At 41.6% G+C, this 16,387-nt stretch overlaps 1 protein-coding gene across 1 annotated transcript; it reads right to left on the bottom strand.

Moving 5' to 3' along the window:
* Positions 1-1,121: 1,121 nt before the first annotated feature.
* On the bottom strand, positions 1,122-13,692 carry kif7 (kinesin family member 7). Its single transcript, XM_034196849.1, has 20 exons — positions 13,614-13,692; positions 11,879-12,325; positions 11,460-11,657; positions 10,924-11,323; positions 10,424-10,771; positions 9,228-9,420; positions 8,994-9,146; positions 8,611-8,769; positions 7,860-8,008; positions 7,605-7,723; positions 7,211-7,366; positions 6,919-7,124; positions 6,179-6,376; positions 5,644-5,769; positions 5,253-5,429; positions 4,954-5,169; positions 4,459-4,665; positions 4,024-4,222; positions 3,577-3,738; positions 1,122-2,361 (listed from the first exon to the last, which is right to left on the bottom strand). Exons 2-20 carry the CDS (start codon positions 12,207-12,209, stop codon positions 1,982-1,984), a joined length of 4,077 nt encoding a protein of 1,358 aa, XP_034052740.1. The 5' UTR covers positions 12,210-12,325; positions 13,614-13,692; the 3' UTR covers positions 1,122-1,981.
* Between the last annotated feature and the right edge of the window lie 2,695 nt (positions 13,693-16,387).

Raw genomic sequence — 16,387 nt, forward strand, 5'->3', positions numbered from 1 at the left:
CCAAATGTAATTACCCATTAAACTATATATGTATTCGTACTTCTGTGTTTGTACCCGTCTATCTATATGCTGCATTTCCCTTCTCAGGATCAGGAAAAGCTAAACTTAATAAAAAACAAACTTAAATAATTAATTGAACATATTGCTCAAACAAATACATATGCTCCTTTATAACTGCACATATTCACTACCAACACTTGCACTTTCTCTTAACCTGGTTTGGTTTCGAGTTTTAGTCCAGGGTGAAATAACACTGTTGCTGACCCTCATGGAGATGAGCTCAGAAATATTGGACTCAGGTTTTGAGGATGTGCCGCCCTCTGCTGCTCAGATTGTTTGACACTCCCATCTCACAAGGTTGAATTTCTCTGCAAGCTAGTGAGAGATGACCAGGTAAACAAATGTTCATTTAACAATACATATGATGGCAAAAAGGTTAAAAGCAGATGAGAAAGCTTTGTCTTATTTGTTTTTTCAAAGGAAATGATCCTGAGTTTTTCATCCTATACTTTGGCTCGTTTGGGACATGAAAACAGAAACTAGGATGTTGATAGGGTAACCATCCTTCCAATTCAATGCAGGATCATCCCAAATTAGAGAATAAATTACACTGTTCCTTACTGAATCATTATTTTCATGCACTCATTATAGTAAAATGCATTGTTGATTATTTTCTAATTGATTTGGGACAGCACATTATCATGGCAGAATGTAGTGAATGTTTGCCATGTTGCAGATAGTAAATCACTACAGGTGTCCACATCACACACTTAGCATACAAGTCCACATGCTGGTCGAGGTAAGTATTTACCTCCACCTACTGGAACATTTGCAAACTGGAGTTCCTCAAACCACATCCTGAATGCTGGTGTGTGCAACCGCAAACCATACACCTCCACACAGTCATGTCCAGTCTGAAACCGACATTTTAGGAAACCAAGGCCAACAATAACAAGAACTATGGAAACAACTTAATGCAAACACATGTTAAAATCCTGAGACACAGTGTACGACTGAACACATTTCCACAAACCTGAAAGCAACATTGCATCAAAGCTCTAGCTGTATGCAAAGACTACATTACCTCAGCCATTAAATAAAAATTGCAAAAACATAATGTGCACAAGTAATAAGGAAAAACATTTTAATATAAAATACTGTAGAAGGTCACAAGACTACATGTTTAGAGCACATCCTGTTTGTCATGATGCAAATACTTCCTCTTTGTTCACGGTTGGCAGGACAATATACCTACAAATTCTGTATGACATGGAAACAAATACTTTACCTTAGTGAAAGTGCTTTATATAAAAAATTAGTGGGTGTCCTTGCTTATTAAAAAAAACGTTATATACAAGTACAAAACACAAAAACTAAAGACAATTTATAGGACAAACTTTTCTGAAACAAAACAAAAATCTAAGCGAAACGCCCAAAACTGGCAATAGACAAGTTGTTTTAACTCATGATTATAAAGATAATGTTGATTGCACAATGGCTGTAGAGTAATGACGGTATTAACATTAAGATTGGTACCTTATAAGCCTCGCTTTTCATTCTGCAAATCTCCTGGGAAAATGAAGGCTTGGTTTATGGCACAAAGCTGTTAAAAATAAAATGCAGTGTGTCCTGTGAAGTGTTGCCAGCTGTTTGTAAATGAAAGAAGCCAGCACTAGCTCCAATAGTTGCTAGATAATGACAAAACAGTCGCAATGTCATTGCGCATCATTTGCATAAAACTTTGTAGTTGAGTCGTTCGGAGAGACTTCTGTTGGCAGAAAAGCTGTGGACATTATAATGCTCTGCAGCATTGAGAATTCATTATAATAACATATTTCAAAAATATTTCTTGCTTTTTTCCAAGTCAATAACTTTGTTGTTAATAGTAGGCTCTGAGGAAAATGAAAACATTGGTAACGCTGGGAAGGGAGGGGGTTAAAAGTTGTCTATTGCCACTTTAAGGGCCACAATACAGTTCTTTTCAGACAGGATTCTTCCGTACATCAATTAATGAATTGTTGGAAGTCAGTGGTCCAATGTTAAGGCTGGAGCGCCGCGACTCTCTGCGAGACTTCACCACAGGCATTGGGACCGGCCCGCCCCAGGACCCCGCCCCAGTTTGAACTACACGGTTAACAGGAACGTCCCCCGCTGCCTGGAGCCACAGCTCCTCCATGACAGCAGGTTCCTCTGTGGGGAGAGAGGAGCGCCTCCATGTGGACGGGAGGGGAGTGTTCACCAGCTCACGCATCTCCTCCCGGGACCTGCAGGCCTGGTCCGGGCTCCTGCCCCCGCTACTGTCCTCAGGGAAGCGGGTCAACTTCTCCATGCTGCCAACGCCTGCTGCTCTTCCATCATATGCTACATCGAAGGACAACACATCAAAAGGAGAGTTAGAGCCGTCAGATAGGAATGCTACTACATGGAACTTACTGAATCAAAACCAATGTTAAAATACAGATCTGAGGGCTAAATATCTGATCAAAGAAACAGAAAGCCAAATGACATCCCTGCAAGCAAATCAACGTTTACCTTAGACGGCAGTGATGGAAATGTGATCGATTAACTTAAGCAATATACTCAAGTCAAATGTTTGTGAACTATTTACATTTTGAGGCAACTTCTTACTTCTACTGAGCATTTCAGATAGAAATGTTGTGTTTTTTTTACTTAAACACATGTATCAGACAGCTGCAGCTACTGGTTATTGTTTTTGTATTAACATTTCATAAAGAAAGCCTGCGAAAAGTAAACTAAAATCTTAACGATGATACATTTATGAAGTTAGTATTAGCTCATGCTACTGCATTGCTTAATTTGCATCTGTTTGGAGTGTGGGTTGTGCATGTCCTCAGAAAGGAAGGAAATGCGTTGTTATGGTTAAAAAGCAAGAATACCTTCAACAAGAGTCTTCTATTCAACAACACAAAATGTTAAAGATGTAACTTCAGGCTTTAGGAAAGTTGGGGATATTTAAACTATTTTTTACCTTCTGCCATTTTAAAGAGTAAGTTGTTTTTGTTGAGAAAATAACCGGCGGATTGGTGGATAAAGAAAATAATAATTAGTTTTAGCCCAAAGGAAAGATGTATACTGGTTCCTCAGCAATACACCAGTGAAGCTTTTCCCACACAGGCACAGAAGCTGATATGAATCTATGTAAGGATCTGAGGGTAACAAATGATCTTAAAAAAGTGGATGTGCCTCAGGATATGTGGAAGTGTATTTGCACTCAAGTTTTTTTTTTTGGCAAGAAGCAAATTATAGCTTGGATAGCCAAAGCCATCTTGCTGGAAGCTGTAAACACAATGATCAAATCAAATCAAGTTTTATTTATATAGCACATTTATAAACGATTTTTGGTCGAGCCAAAGTGCTGTACATATAATAAAAATAGCCTACAGTAGAGACACTTTACAGCAAATACACCAGCACAGATTGTTCAGAATATCAGTATGAGAGAAACGACACCCTCTATCCTTAGACCCTCACATCGTACAAGGAAAAACTTCCAGAGAAAAATGATTATGTAACCATACATGTTAAAAGCAACAACACTTTGATCTGATCTTGTACCTTTAATATGCTCCTTTGGGTGGCTGCCTGGACCACAGAGCTCCCTGAGTTTGTTGCTGAGTTCCAGGTTTGCTGCTTTGTAGTGGTTCAGCTCCATGCTGAGGTTATGAATCCATCCTTCATACTGCCGCTGCCTTCCTGCCAGGCCCTCGTCTATTTGGTCTGTGGGGCACACACCATAGTATGCACGTTTTGATTATTTTATAAGTTGATTATGTAAATAATGTAATACAAAATAAAAAATATTTTCTAACACAAAAATGGAACTTGACTTTTCGCATTACCTTCAATTTCAGTTCTACCTGGTAACCTTAAATATGTCCAGTTTAGACCAGAGTGATGATTTTATAATATGTTTTATGGTGGTGCAAGCACAAAAACACATGCAGGAAACCTTTTAATTTAGTGAGAGACAATAAATGTATTTTTAGTCCATGTGACCCGCACCTCGACACTGCTGCAGTAAGAGCTGCACACTCCTCTCGTGCTCCTTCTGCTGCTGTGTGAGCCGGCGGTCGGTGTCCAGCTGGGTGCGATCCAGAGCGTTGTCCAGCCACTGCACCAGCTTCTGCTGTTCGTCCAGCTGCATCTCCAGCTCAGCCAGGGCCAGCTGCAGCTTACGCTCCTCCTCACGCAGAGTCACCACCTGCAGGAAACAGCAACACTGTTCAGCCTGAATATTGCTGAATGTATTAAGAGTCTTATCCAACAAGGATACAGGAAGGAAGGAACAGGAAGGAGTATGGTCGTTTAATGTTATTCATACTCAAATAACATTAGTGTGGTGTGATCAACAACCAGCCAGCTTTTCGATTGAAAGTAGTACATATAGCATTTTGTAATGGTTATGTAGGCCGGAATCTCTTTTATTTGTGTACAGACCTTGTCAAAGTACTTGCACAGCAGAGCTCTGGTCTCAGAGGCCGAGAGGTAACTGAGTTTGGCCATAAGGTTCACCTCCCACTGGGAGAGCATACTGGCAGAAGCCCTCAGCTGTCTCTGTCTCTGAGTGATGGCCTCATTTTTGTACTCGATGGCGGCATCCAGAGCCTCGATCGCCTCGTCCAACTGGAAAAGTGTTCGCTCCTCCTTCAAATGTAAGAGGGAACAGATGGACTTAATTAGAGTGTGAACATTCAGTCAAAAACAGACATTATCACCGATTTGTTACGGCTAGTCATATTTCCTAATAGTGCCATGTAAGTCCTGAATTCAGGTTTGTTGAACAGAAATATCTCTTACTTTGAAATACAATTATATTCCTCTTGCACATATTAGAAAAGCTATCTGTACCATAACAAAACAAAAAACAAATCCTATCCCTTCTTATATAGGTCTTTTTTTTCTGTTGGTACTTAAACCCCAGTGATATCTGACCTCAGGTGAGAGCAGGCTGCCCTGCCGCAGCTTATCGTCCAGCTCCACTCTCTGTTTGAGCAGGGAATCTTTCTCTTGCCGCAGGTTGGAGATCTCCTGACGAATCTGTTGTGAGTCTTGAGCACTGCTGCTGCGAAGTTGTCCATTCCTCTCACTCAACTCTTGCTCAAGTGACTCAATGCGCCCCGTCAGAGTCACCAGGTTTTGACTCAGTGCCTGGGGAGAAAATGAGTTAAAAAATGCTCAGCATGTGCTTGCTTTCTTTGTCACTGAATTGAGTTGTTTGTGGTTGTTTATACCTGACTGGAGCGAAGCCTCTTTGTCTCCAGTTCGCTGCGTTCCTGAAGCAGGGCTTCCTTCTTGGCCAGGATTGTTTCTCGTTTAGTGAGCTCTCCTTCCAGATCTTCCAGTTCCTTCCGCTGGCCCAGTACTCGCTCCATTTCCTCATCCAGCCAGCGTTTTTGTTCCTCAATCTTCTGCTCACAGAGGGTCAAGACACAAAAAGCCAACCGGTCATGCGGAAATAGAGACACAGACACACAAACTGAGGATGAAGGGGAATGACAGCCCAGCAAGAGAAATGTAAGGCACCAAAATGACAAATGTGACACATTTTCAGGGGAGTTTTAAAGCAGTTTGTTTTCTATACATTCAAAGTGATTAGAGATATAATCTCCATGAAGTTTCCACCTGTTGTTCTTCCAATGAGATGACAGAGCCGTTACTGCCGCTGCGTCTCTGCCTCTGGAAGGCAGCGACCTCCTCTGTCTTTATCCTGAGGATCTTCTGCTGCTGCTCATTTTTAATCTCAAGTTCCTAGAGAAGAGATGGAGAGGAGGAAGAAAGGAAGATAAAGATCAATATGTTTTCCTACAAACCATTGCCAGACGTTTGGACGTGGCCGGGATGTATTTTTTCCGACTTAGAAAAAAATAGTGATTTGCAATGAACTTCAACAAGCTTGGTTCTAAATGTAGTAATTGGGAATTAAAAGCAAAACAAATAACAACACATCTGTGGCTTTGTAGCGGTTTCCTGATACTGTGCATTTAAAATCATATTAAATATTTGTAATTAGCTACCCGACACAATGACTTAAATGAGCCTTGGTTTTCTGATAAAACACCATTTGAAAATGTATACAAAATTATTATTTTGCAATATGTAGGGATGAATCAATCCAACTCTTATTCAGTACTGATACTTTGGGTGTCAGCCGAGGTACCTTGACTCTGTGGGTTCTTCTTTGCATCTCGGTCTCCAGACGTCGTTTCTGCTGACTCTCCTGGCGCAGCCTCTTCTGCAGCTGCTCCTGCTGCGTCCTCATGCTCTGAACGCTTCGCTCCAGCTCCAACACTCGCCGCTCGCTCTGGGCAGGAAGGTTAGCGAGGCGAGCGGTGTCCCTCTGACGCTGACTGAGAACCTAACACAAAACCATACACGTTTTCAATTTCAGAAGGTCAAAACAAATAAAGAATAGTGCAGTATTTTTGCACAACATTATTCTTTCAGATTAGGGCAGAACAATTATTGGGAATTTTATTGAAAAAGCAATATTTTGACTAGTGTGATATCTGAATCGCAGGAGGCCAAATCTAACCCAACAACACCATTTTTAAAGTATTGTGGTGTTGCAGCTTATTTTTGGGCCTATTAATTCTACAAACTTCCGAAAAAGGATTGTTTGGGAAAGATCAACGCAAAAATCCCCCCATGATCATTAATCATATATCGAAAAACTAAAATAATGATGTGAAAATTAACATTCTCTCCAATATTTTGAATCACACAGCAATTTTGATATCAGTCAGACAAATCACACTTCTATATTTTATCTAAATCCTGGAACCCTACATCGAATATCAACTCAAATCAGCATCATGACCTCCTAGTTGTTTTGCCTATGTATAACAAGGCAAGGCCTATGTAATATGAGGTATAAATACAGAGGTGTGGCAGTCAAACCTGGACTTTGCTCTGAGCAGCAGCTATCTTCCTGCGACATTCCTGAGCTCTGGTCTTGTCCGATGCGCTGACGTCCCTCTCTTGCCTCTCCAGATCCTGCAGCTGCCGTTGGGCCTCCTGCAGCTCCTGTCGAGCCTGAACAGCTTCACGCTCCAGAGCCGTGATCTTATGGCTGTACTGCTTGTTCAGGGCCTGAGCATCCTTACCTAAAAAAAAAAGTGAGGTGTAAAGACACAAAAGAAAACTTTATTTGGAAAAGATTTAGCCAAGGAAACGAAATGGGAATTGTTACCCGTTTTGACCAGCTCCTTGATGAGTTCCTCCTTCATACGGATGGTGACAGAGAGCTCCCTGATCTTCTGCTGTGCCTGAAGAAGACCCCTGTCTGAAACACCTTCAAAACTCTTCAGACTTTCACGCACAGATGTCTCCCCAGCACTGGAGTTGGCTAAACAGAGATTTGAGAGAAAACACTGGAGGTCAGCATGGTGGTGTCATGAGGAAGGTGACCGAGCTTCAAGAAGGCAGACAGGGTTCAAACCCTTCTGTGAGATCTTCCTCAAGTATCATCACAGATCGTTACGCCCTATATGGTTTCTCAAATTCTATTTGGGTGTAAACTGGCTGATGTGTGAACATTGAAACACCATGTAGAGACTAATAAAAGGAAGCAAAAAACGACGTACATGCTTTTCTGGCTAAACAGCGGTGCTGGTCCGGATAAGGCAGAGAGATAAGACCTCTAACACCCACTGCTGGTGCTCCTGACAGCGCGTTCCTCCTGGTCCAGGTCATGTTCACCTGTCTGACAGAATTATAAACATTACACATATATTTCACACACATAACATGATCACATGTGCATGTATTTTTTGTTTTGATCAACACTTGATTTAAATAGTCTAAGTTGCAAGCCATGATTTCTTAGAAACACAACATACTGGCGTCTCTCCAGGCTGAGGTCGTAAAGTCTGGCCTCTTCTTCTTCTGTGTCCTCAAGCTCTGCTCCTCTTAGGTTCTCCTGCTCCTCATACAGGCTACCATCCTGATCACCAAACATCCCATCACCAAGGTAGCCCACTGGACTGATCTGCACACACAAATAAACCCACAGATCAACACATTGGGAAGCTACATCATACTTCTATTTCTTACCACTTTACCTTAAAGGGGACCTATCATGCAAAATGCACTTTTGTACGTCTTTTATACATGAATATGTGTCCCCGGTGTTCCAGGGAACTCACCAAGTGTCAGAAAACACAACCCTCTCTCTTTTCCTCCATACCCAAATCTCTAAAAACGGGGCTGCAATGGTTATGATACAGACTGATCCAGATTTGAAATTGTTCTGACGTCAGAAACAGGGAGCTCCGCCTATATGGGCAACTCTCCACCTATCAGGGGAATGAGAGGTTGCCGTGGCATGGTAACAGCATGGTAACATGACACTCCTAACTCGGCCCCTCCTTTGCAGGGGGGCGTGGTCAGCTGCAGCTCATTTGCCACAGAATCAGCCCCTGTGAAGACAGGGCTGGAATAGAGCAAATAGAGCGAAATGAGGCATGGCTAAAATGCAAGACCTGTTTGGTATAGGTATGGCCCTACAATATATGTTTCAAATATAGCATGATAGGTCCACTTTAAACATACACACAAGACCATAGGCCAAAGAACTAGCTGCTTGGTTACCTGTCTGTGTTTGCCTCCATTCTGACTGTGTACCAGGGAGCCGATAGGGGCTGTGTGAGGCCGGGGTCTCAGGTTATGGCCCAGGCCCGTCAGCCCTGGAGTGGACAGCAGACACTGCAGCTCTGCTATCAAGTCCTGTTGCTCCTGCAGCTTATCACTCTGACACAGAAGAAAATGAATCAAATAAGTAACAAATCAGCAAAGACAACAAAGCAAAAACTTGAAGTGAAAATCAGTCCATTACGATATTATATTATAATCAGGATCATCACACCCTATCTGACCCTACCCTGTTTTGACCAAATACATAAATATGTCATGCCATGATTACTCTGGGAAATGCCCTAATGGGAAAACAGTATTAGAATTGCTCTGCGTCTTACCTGCTGCTTGTATTGCTCCATAGCGTCCTCCAGAGCAGCTAAAAAGTCTGTGTTCTCTCCCTCCAGCCGCTGGATCTGTGCTTGAAGCATGTCCATACTTTCCTCTTTCTCTCCATGCTCAAGGCTCCACCTCTCCTCCGCAGCCTCTGGATCCTGAGTTAGTAACACATATAGTTATATATTTGTGGTGTGTACCTAGGGTTATGACTAAAACATTTTAATAAAGAGACAGACCTGGTTCCTCACAGAGGGCCAGCCTCTCCTCAACCCAACAGTGTCTTCATTGGAGCTGTTCTCGATGCCGCTGTCAGGTCCGGAGTCCGTGGTCAGTCCGCTGCGCTCCTCCTCCACTGAGCACAGCCACTCCTTCACTCTCAGACTCTGCTCTGCACTCAGAGCCCCTTCACTCTGCAGCTCCCGCAGCAACCTGGGTTATATTTAAAATAGATTATGTGAAAGAAGGCAGCACCTCTTTAACATACAATGAATGAAACTCAAGGAAAACTCATGTCATTGTCATGCTGAGAGACAAGTAAACTCTCCAGTGAATGAAGCCTCGTCAAGATGATACTGCCTGTAGCTTTATGGCACCAAACATCACTGTTTGCCAGAGAGGGTGCCATGTTTTACATATAAAAGAAACAGTAAACAAAGATGTCCTTTTATTTTAGCAAAGAGCTACACTCGATAAAATCGATAGCCATAGCCGGTCTCTGGCTGTATCTAAAATACAAAGGCAATGTTGATAAAAGGAGGAAATATGGCATTGCAAAGGTATAGCTTTTATTTCAATAGTTGTTTTAATGTCAGTAGAGTTGTATCACAAAAAAGACATAAGCTACTATATATTGAGCTTTGGCTGAACAGATACTCTTACGGCCCGTCCACACGGCGGCGTGCGTTGAAGCTTCAACGCTTCTGCCCATTCACTTTGAATGGGGTGATGTCACGCTTTGCCGAACTGCATTGTGGGAGCGTTGCTTCGCTTTGCTCGCTTCAAAAGTTGAGCAATGTTCAACTTTTGAAGCTTCGGCGGAAGCGTCAGCCAATCAAATCATATGCCAGTACAAGCTCTAGCCAATCAAACCGCGTGCTTGTGTGTCTGGGGTGGGAGATTCATGTGATTGGTTGTTGGTCGAGTTTCAGACATGCCCGCCGGCAAGTTTCAACGCACGCCGCCGTGTGGACGCTGCGTAATACTTGTTTGTAGGATTTGGCCTCCTAATGGAATTTTCCATTTAAGTAGGATATATTTTTGAGAATTAGTAAAGTTAATATTATGGAGGTAATTTGAGTACCATTGTTTAAAGGAAATAACTTGTGCACTGGGACCAACGGCTTATACATATACTGTACATAGTAAATCACAAATGATCTTACCACTTAATAGAGAATGAAGTATTCATCTTGCACAATCAATGTGCTCTCACCTGTAGGCAGTGTCTGTGCACGTCCTGTAGTGGGCGCTCTGAGCCTGCAGTCTGCTGATCTCTCCCTCTCCAAGTCGAGGTCTCCTGCTTGGATCCGCGTGAGAAATGATGCGGGTCTCTGAGCGCTGGCGGTTTTCGAGGGCTCTGCGAAGGGCTTTTATTTGTTGCTCCAGCCCTTCTACCCTATCAGGCTCACGCTTGCAGTTGACCGTCGCCCGGTTCTGAATGTTTCTGGCCCTTGTGGCGTAGTTTAGTGTATTCAGGCTCTCATCAAAGTCTGACGAAGAGGGGCTGATGCAGGCAATCATCAGGGTTTTTGAATTTCCTCCCAAAGAGTCTTTTAGGATCCTGGGTGAATCAAGGATTATATGATCAACATAGTAGTAATGCCTAAATTATAAACAACATCACACGTAAGCAAATGTAAACACTGTTAAATCCTGCACTGCTGCAGTAGTATATCAATTAAATTAGTATTTCCTGAGCTTATTCAAATGTACCTTGTGATTTTAGAATCCCTGTATGGTATGTGTGAGCCTTTCCTCTTGGGATCTCCGAGTGCTCCGATAACATTTCCCAGAGCCAGAAGTCCGCTGTTAATCTGGATACTCTCTTTCAGTCTCTCGCCGGTGTTTCCCGTCTTTAAGATGCGCTCTGACCCCGCGAGGTCAACAAAGTGGAACTTGGAAGACAACATTTGCGGTCCAGAATTTGCAGTAGTCCCATAAAGGCGAGAGGCCCCCCGGCGCTGGTCCATATACACGGTAAAAATGGTGTGTGACCGGCTGGAGTTCTGATTCATCTGGGTTGCACCAGTGTGCCTGGCTGTGTTTCCTGACTCTAGTAAACTCAACACCTCATCAAGACCCTCCACCTCACACTCCTTCACGCCATACAGAACTATGAAGACAGAGAGACAAAAAATGTAAAGCAGAATAATTCATAAATCAATAGTCAAAAGTAAAATGCTGCATAATATTCAATATCACAACGACAAAGAGATTCTCAAAGTCAAATCCGGCTGTCAATTTTGTACCAATATTGCCTTTATCCTCCCGGATGAGGATGTCCTTGCTGGCAGTCTCCACTTCCAGCAGGTCGTTGAACTCCTCTTTGTAGACCTCCAGATAGGAGACGCGGACAGAGAAGTCATTGAGGTCATTTTCATCCAGCAGCTTGAAAACATCTGCAACAGCCCTGGGGATGATACCCTGCTCCTCATCTCTAAAGGAACCTACGAACACAATTAGAAAACAAACAATTGGCAACAACTTGTCAGAGTAAAACTTGATTAGAACAGTGCATACTTTGTTGGACAAGACCAACTAATGTGTGATTTACTTTATGACCTATGCAAAAGGATGAAATGTTTAAACTGAGCTTTAATACAGAATAAACTTAGCTGACAACAATTGAAGTGGACATTGGATGGAATAGATTAAATAAATCACTTACAGATATTAGCTTCCCCGATGGTGTAAGTCTTGCCTGAGCCTGTCTGCCCATAGGCAAACACTGTGGCATTGAAACCTTGAAAGAAGGCATCTATGAGCGGCTGAACAGACAAAGAGTAAACATTGTCTTGGCAGCAAGTTTCTTCAAAAAGGTAGTCGCAAAGAAAGTGTCTGTCGTGACCCAGAGTAACACGACACAGCTCCGAGTCCACGGTGATGCAGCTCTCGTGGCAGTGAAGAAGCTCTTTGGGCAGCAGGGGACGCACTCGGACAGCTACTTGAACTGCAGAATAATCCCCTCTGCCTTGGCCACTGGGAACCTTGGGAGACATTTCTGCTGCTCCGCTGAAGCTCTTCTGAATTCCTCTGCTACATGTGGATCATCTTAGTGGCAATGGATAGAAATCCTCTTTCACCAAATTCTTCGTCAACACCCCATGTTATCCGGCTGAATGATTTAAAATGGTTATAAGTGAGAATGTGATAAATTAGAAAGCAATGAACAAAAGTAGCAGCTCAAAATTAAATGTAAAACCATATTCTAAAACACACTTTAACCTACAATAAAAAATGGTGATATGGATACATACTTTAATAATTCAATATAAAAAAATGGTATATATGATAGTAAATAGCCTGAATAGAAAAAAAACTTTTTTTTAATAACCAGAAAGGCGTTACTGATTTTGGTATTGATTAAATACCTGATAAATCAAGTTACTTCATCACATTGGCTTTTCTGTAGACCCGGCCTGCCTATTGCTTGACCTCGGTATGATTATGTTTTAAAAATCTATACCAAATAACTAAATGTACAGCCTTACATTTTCTCATCTTCTAGATAATATGGCCTTTCTCAGTAGAAAACTTAACACTTTATAGGGATGTTTGCATGCATGTTATTGTTTAGACAGGGCATGTGTTTCTTTTGTATCTATGAAAATACAGGCATTTCAGGGTTATGATGTTAATACCTGTAATGCAAATGTAACCCAACCTGCCTGAACCTGGGAATGCCTAGCTTTTAAGCGAAAAAGACATGAGGTTAGGTATACATTTTAGTTTTTTGCTTTGAAGAGGTGTCCCTGCATACATTTGCCTTATACAAACACACGTTGATATGCTCAATTATACGAAACATTAAATACAACTGAGGTTTCTAAAATATGGATTTAGATGTATTAAGTAACGGATGATTAGAAAACTGATGAGATGACTTAGCCTTATGCTAACGCTACTACACAGTGATATGTGAGACAACATAATATTAAATCAAACTCCAGCTTCATTCTTCATAGCTGAATGAATATTCAGCTATACTTAATTCTGAAAGCTTGTTTACTTTCACTAGGTTTCTTAACTTTACGTAAAAAGCCGAACGCCATCATTTTAGATAGCCATTTAAAACACCATGGTCCCATAAAGTTATCTTGGCCATGTTAGCAACTTAGATTACCGTTATCCACAAACACACACACATGGAGACTCTTTTCTTTTACTTGTAAAACATATTTTCACCAAATCTCCCACAGTGGTTTGCTCGCCTGTTTCCCAGATAACTTCAGCTAAGCTAAAGTTAGCAAGTTAGCCAGAAGTCCGAACAACAACATCAAAACATGGGGATGAGGCTGGATACCGTGCTCTAGAGGGGCAACTGAGATACATGATCCTGTAAGAGATACAGCATGGACTGATGTGGTAAGACCTTACAACCATTAACAATTCACACAACTTACTTTTTAATGTGGCAGAAATCACACCGCGGATTTAGGATAACACTGGAGTTTTTTTGGGAGTATGGAAGTTAAGGGGCAGTCAGGGGGGAGGAGCCCGAAAGTTAGCGCTGAATGTTGGGTGTGGTCTCCACCAGAAAGTATCATCGCTGCAGAGAGCAGTCTGGTTGATCTTTTTAATACAGTTTATTACACATACATTTACTAGCGAAAGTTAAGGATTGTTCCTTTAAGATTGTGCATCATAAACAAACGTAGAGAAATAGATGTGAAAATATTAGACAAAATTAATACAACACAGATTCGATTTCCTTTTTTTGTCTCCCTTAATAACACATGTAGGCCTACTGTTTGCAAGACTGAACAAGATAGTATTTGTTTTATGGTTGCCTCTAACATAACATTTTGAAAATGTTCAAAAATGTTAATATATGAATAAGTGTGCAAAACAGCATATTATCAATGTTCAATACCACCACTTGTTTTGAATATGACGGAGACAATAACTTGTTAACTTTTTTTTCAAATGTTGTAAGATACATTTAAAATCATGATTTAAAATAAATCAGCATTTCGACATGTCTTGTGTATCTTACCTTGAGCCCTCTGCAGGTAAAGTTCATAGAGAGAGACATCAACAATATGTAATGATGAATTGCAAAATAACTAAGATCACACACAAAAGGAGATAGAACAGGAGTTCATCACAACCGCTGATTTCAAATAGCAGTGTATTTTGTAATTGTCCGCACAAAGATTACAATATATTCTCTACTGAGTAGCTAAACACTTTAAAGGTCACCAGATTTTGGCCACTTTATGTGTCAAAACTATTTTTTTGGCTTGATTTTTTTTTTATAGATAACCAACTGTGTTTTTTTTATAGCCGATAACCAACCAAGGTAACCTTGGTTGGTTATCGGCTAATGGTTACACAAGCCATTAGCTTATTACCTGAATCCTCCTTCCTTACTGCTGCGCATGTGTTGTCAAGTTGGTGAAGATGTTTCTTCATTTTCATGTGTTGGCACTTGGCATATTTGTATTTTTACATTTGCATTGTTTTTGAGAGTGCAGCACATTTCTCCTAATGTAAGTGTTTGCACCTGTCGGCCACCTCAGTCTATAGTGTTTAAATATAAACCCTGTGTGTGCTTAACATATAACCCAGACTCAGAAATGTAATCCTTCATTTGAATGTTTACACTTGCCATAACTTGAATATGCAATTTTTTTCTTCTGTGCATCTTCCTAACAACCCTAACCCTAAAAAGACAATACATAACCAAGTATTGAACAGAGTAGAACTGGGCAGCAGGGGGCAGTGTAACATCATGGAACACAGAACACACACAGGCTTTTCTTTTGCAATGGATTTTAGATGTAAACACAACAATAAATGTACTCATTGATAATTGAATGTGCAGTATTTGTGTACAAAATAAAAATAAAACGTGATGTTTTATTGGTCCAAAAGCAAATCAAGTAATATATTTAAGATTTTAAAATTAGGTCCCATGTCCCAAATCCCGTTTTCGGTATAGCACATGGAAGATTTGCTTTTCTGACCACATCAACTGTGGGCACTCTTGGCAGGCCTCTCTCCACTCACCTGCATGTCCACATTAAATGGCCCTCAGCCAAACTGGCATTGGAGTCCTGTCTGCACTCTCCAGAGCCTCTGCAGACTCAGTCACACTCTCCTTTGTTCCATTAGACTTCAGAGGAGACCGAGGTATTCCCTTTCAAAAGTAAGTACCAGTGATAATCCAGCCTGCTGTCAAAGATAGTGTGCTGGTTTCTTATGACCGTAGCTCACAACCAGACTGAGATCAGGATATTGATTTCAGTCCTCGTACACACTGCCAGCACTCATTAGGATGGTTTTTATCTGTATGGTGCGACTCAGCCACATTGGCGAGAGCTGAAGAGAAAGGATAGTGGATGGACATAGAGGAGTGGGGATAGAAGGAAGAGAAGGTGGATGTAATATGATAAGGTAGAGCAGGGAGGAAAAGTGAGGACAGTGAAACAGCACAGTCAAAACACCAGATTTGAGACCAGGGTCTATCAGGCAGACTTTCTGAGAGCCCAGTTTGTATTGATGTTTGTTATGTACCATGGCTGGATCTCACACAAGTAATGCAGAATAAAAACACATGCATGATAAGCTGTAGATGATATGAAAAGGATTGCATTTTTAATTTATGGGGGGACAGGGGGTGACAAAGTTAATCGTTAGTTCCTGATTCACCTCTACCTTAGTCTATTCCCCCATTAAAACAGAAGAGGCAGCAACAGAGTGAGCACAGTGAGATATCTATTCTTCGGTGGTAATAAAGACAGCAGATTTTAATTCAGCTTGCAACCCTCAGTGACTGGCTGGCGTGAATCGTCTTCCATTCAGCCCTCTCTATTCAGCCATCACTCTCTGTCTGCCTCCCTATCTCTAAGCATATTTTTTCTTCACTCAGCGTGCAATCTCATTTAAGGATCCCCCCCGCCCCCTCAGCTGTGTCCTCTGCGAACCTCTGCCACAGTATGGAGCCCCCTTCTTCCACTAAAGACACCCTGTTTGTCTCCAGTGAACCTACACTTTGCCTCACTGTGCTACAGATGCACTTCTGTGTGGTTTCTTTTTCAGACAGTTGTGTAACGCAGAGAAGTAGATGGCTCCTGCAGCACAGAGGTGTCACATTTCAGCACACTTCTCTAAATTGCTATGATTTTTTTCCAAAATATACATCTCCTCTCAAAGGGAAAATCATCACACGTAC

The sequence above is a fragment of the Gymnodraco acuticeps genome, unplaced genomic scaffold (genome assembly GCF_902827175.1).
Source record: "Gymnodraco acuticeps unplaced genomic scaffold, fGymAcu1.1, whole genome shotgun sequence".
NCBI classification, from domain to species: Eukaryota; Metazoa; Chordata; class Actinopteri; order Perciformes; family Bathydraconidae; genus Gymnodraco; species Gymnodraco acuticeps.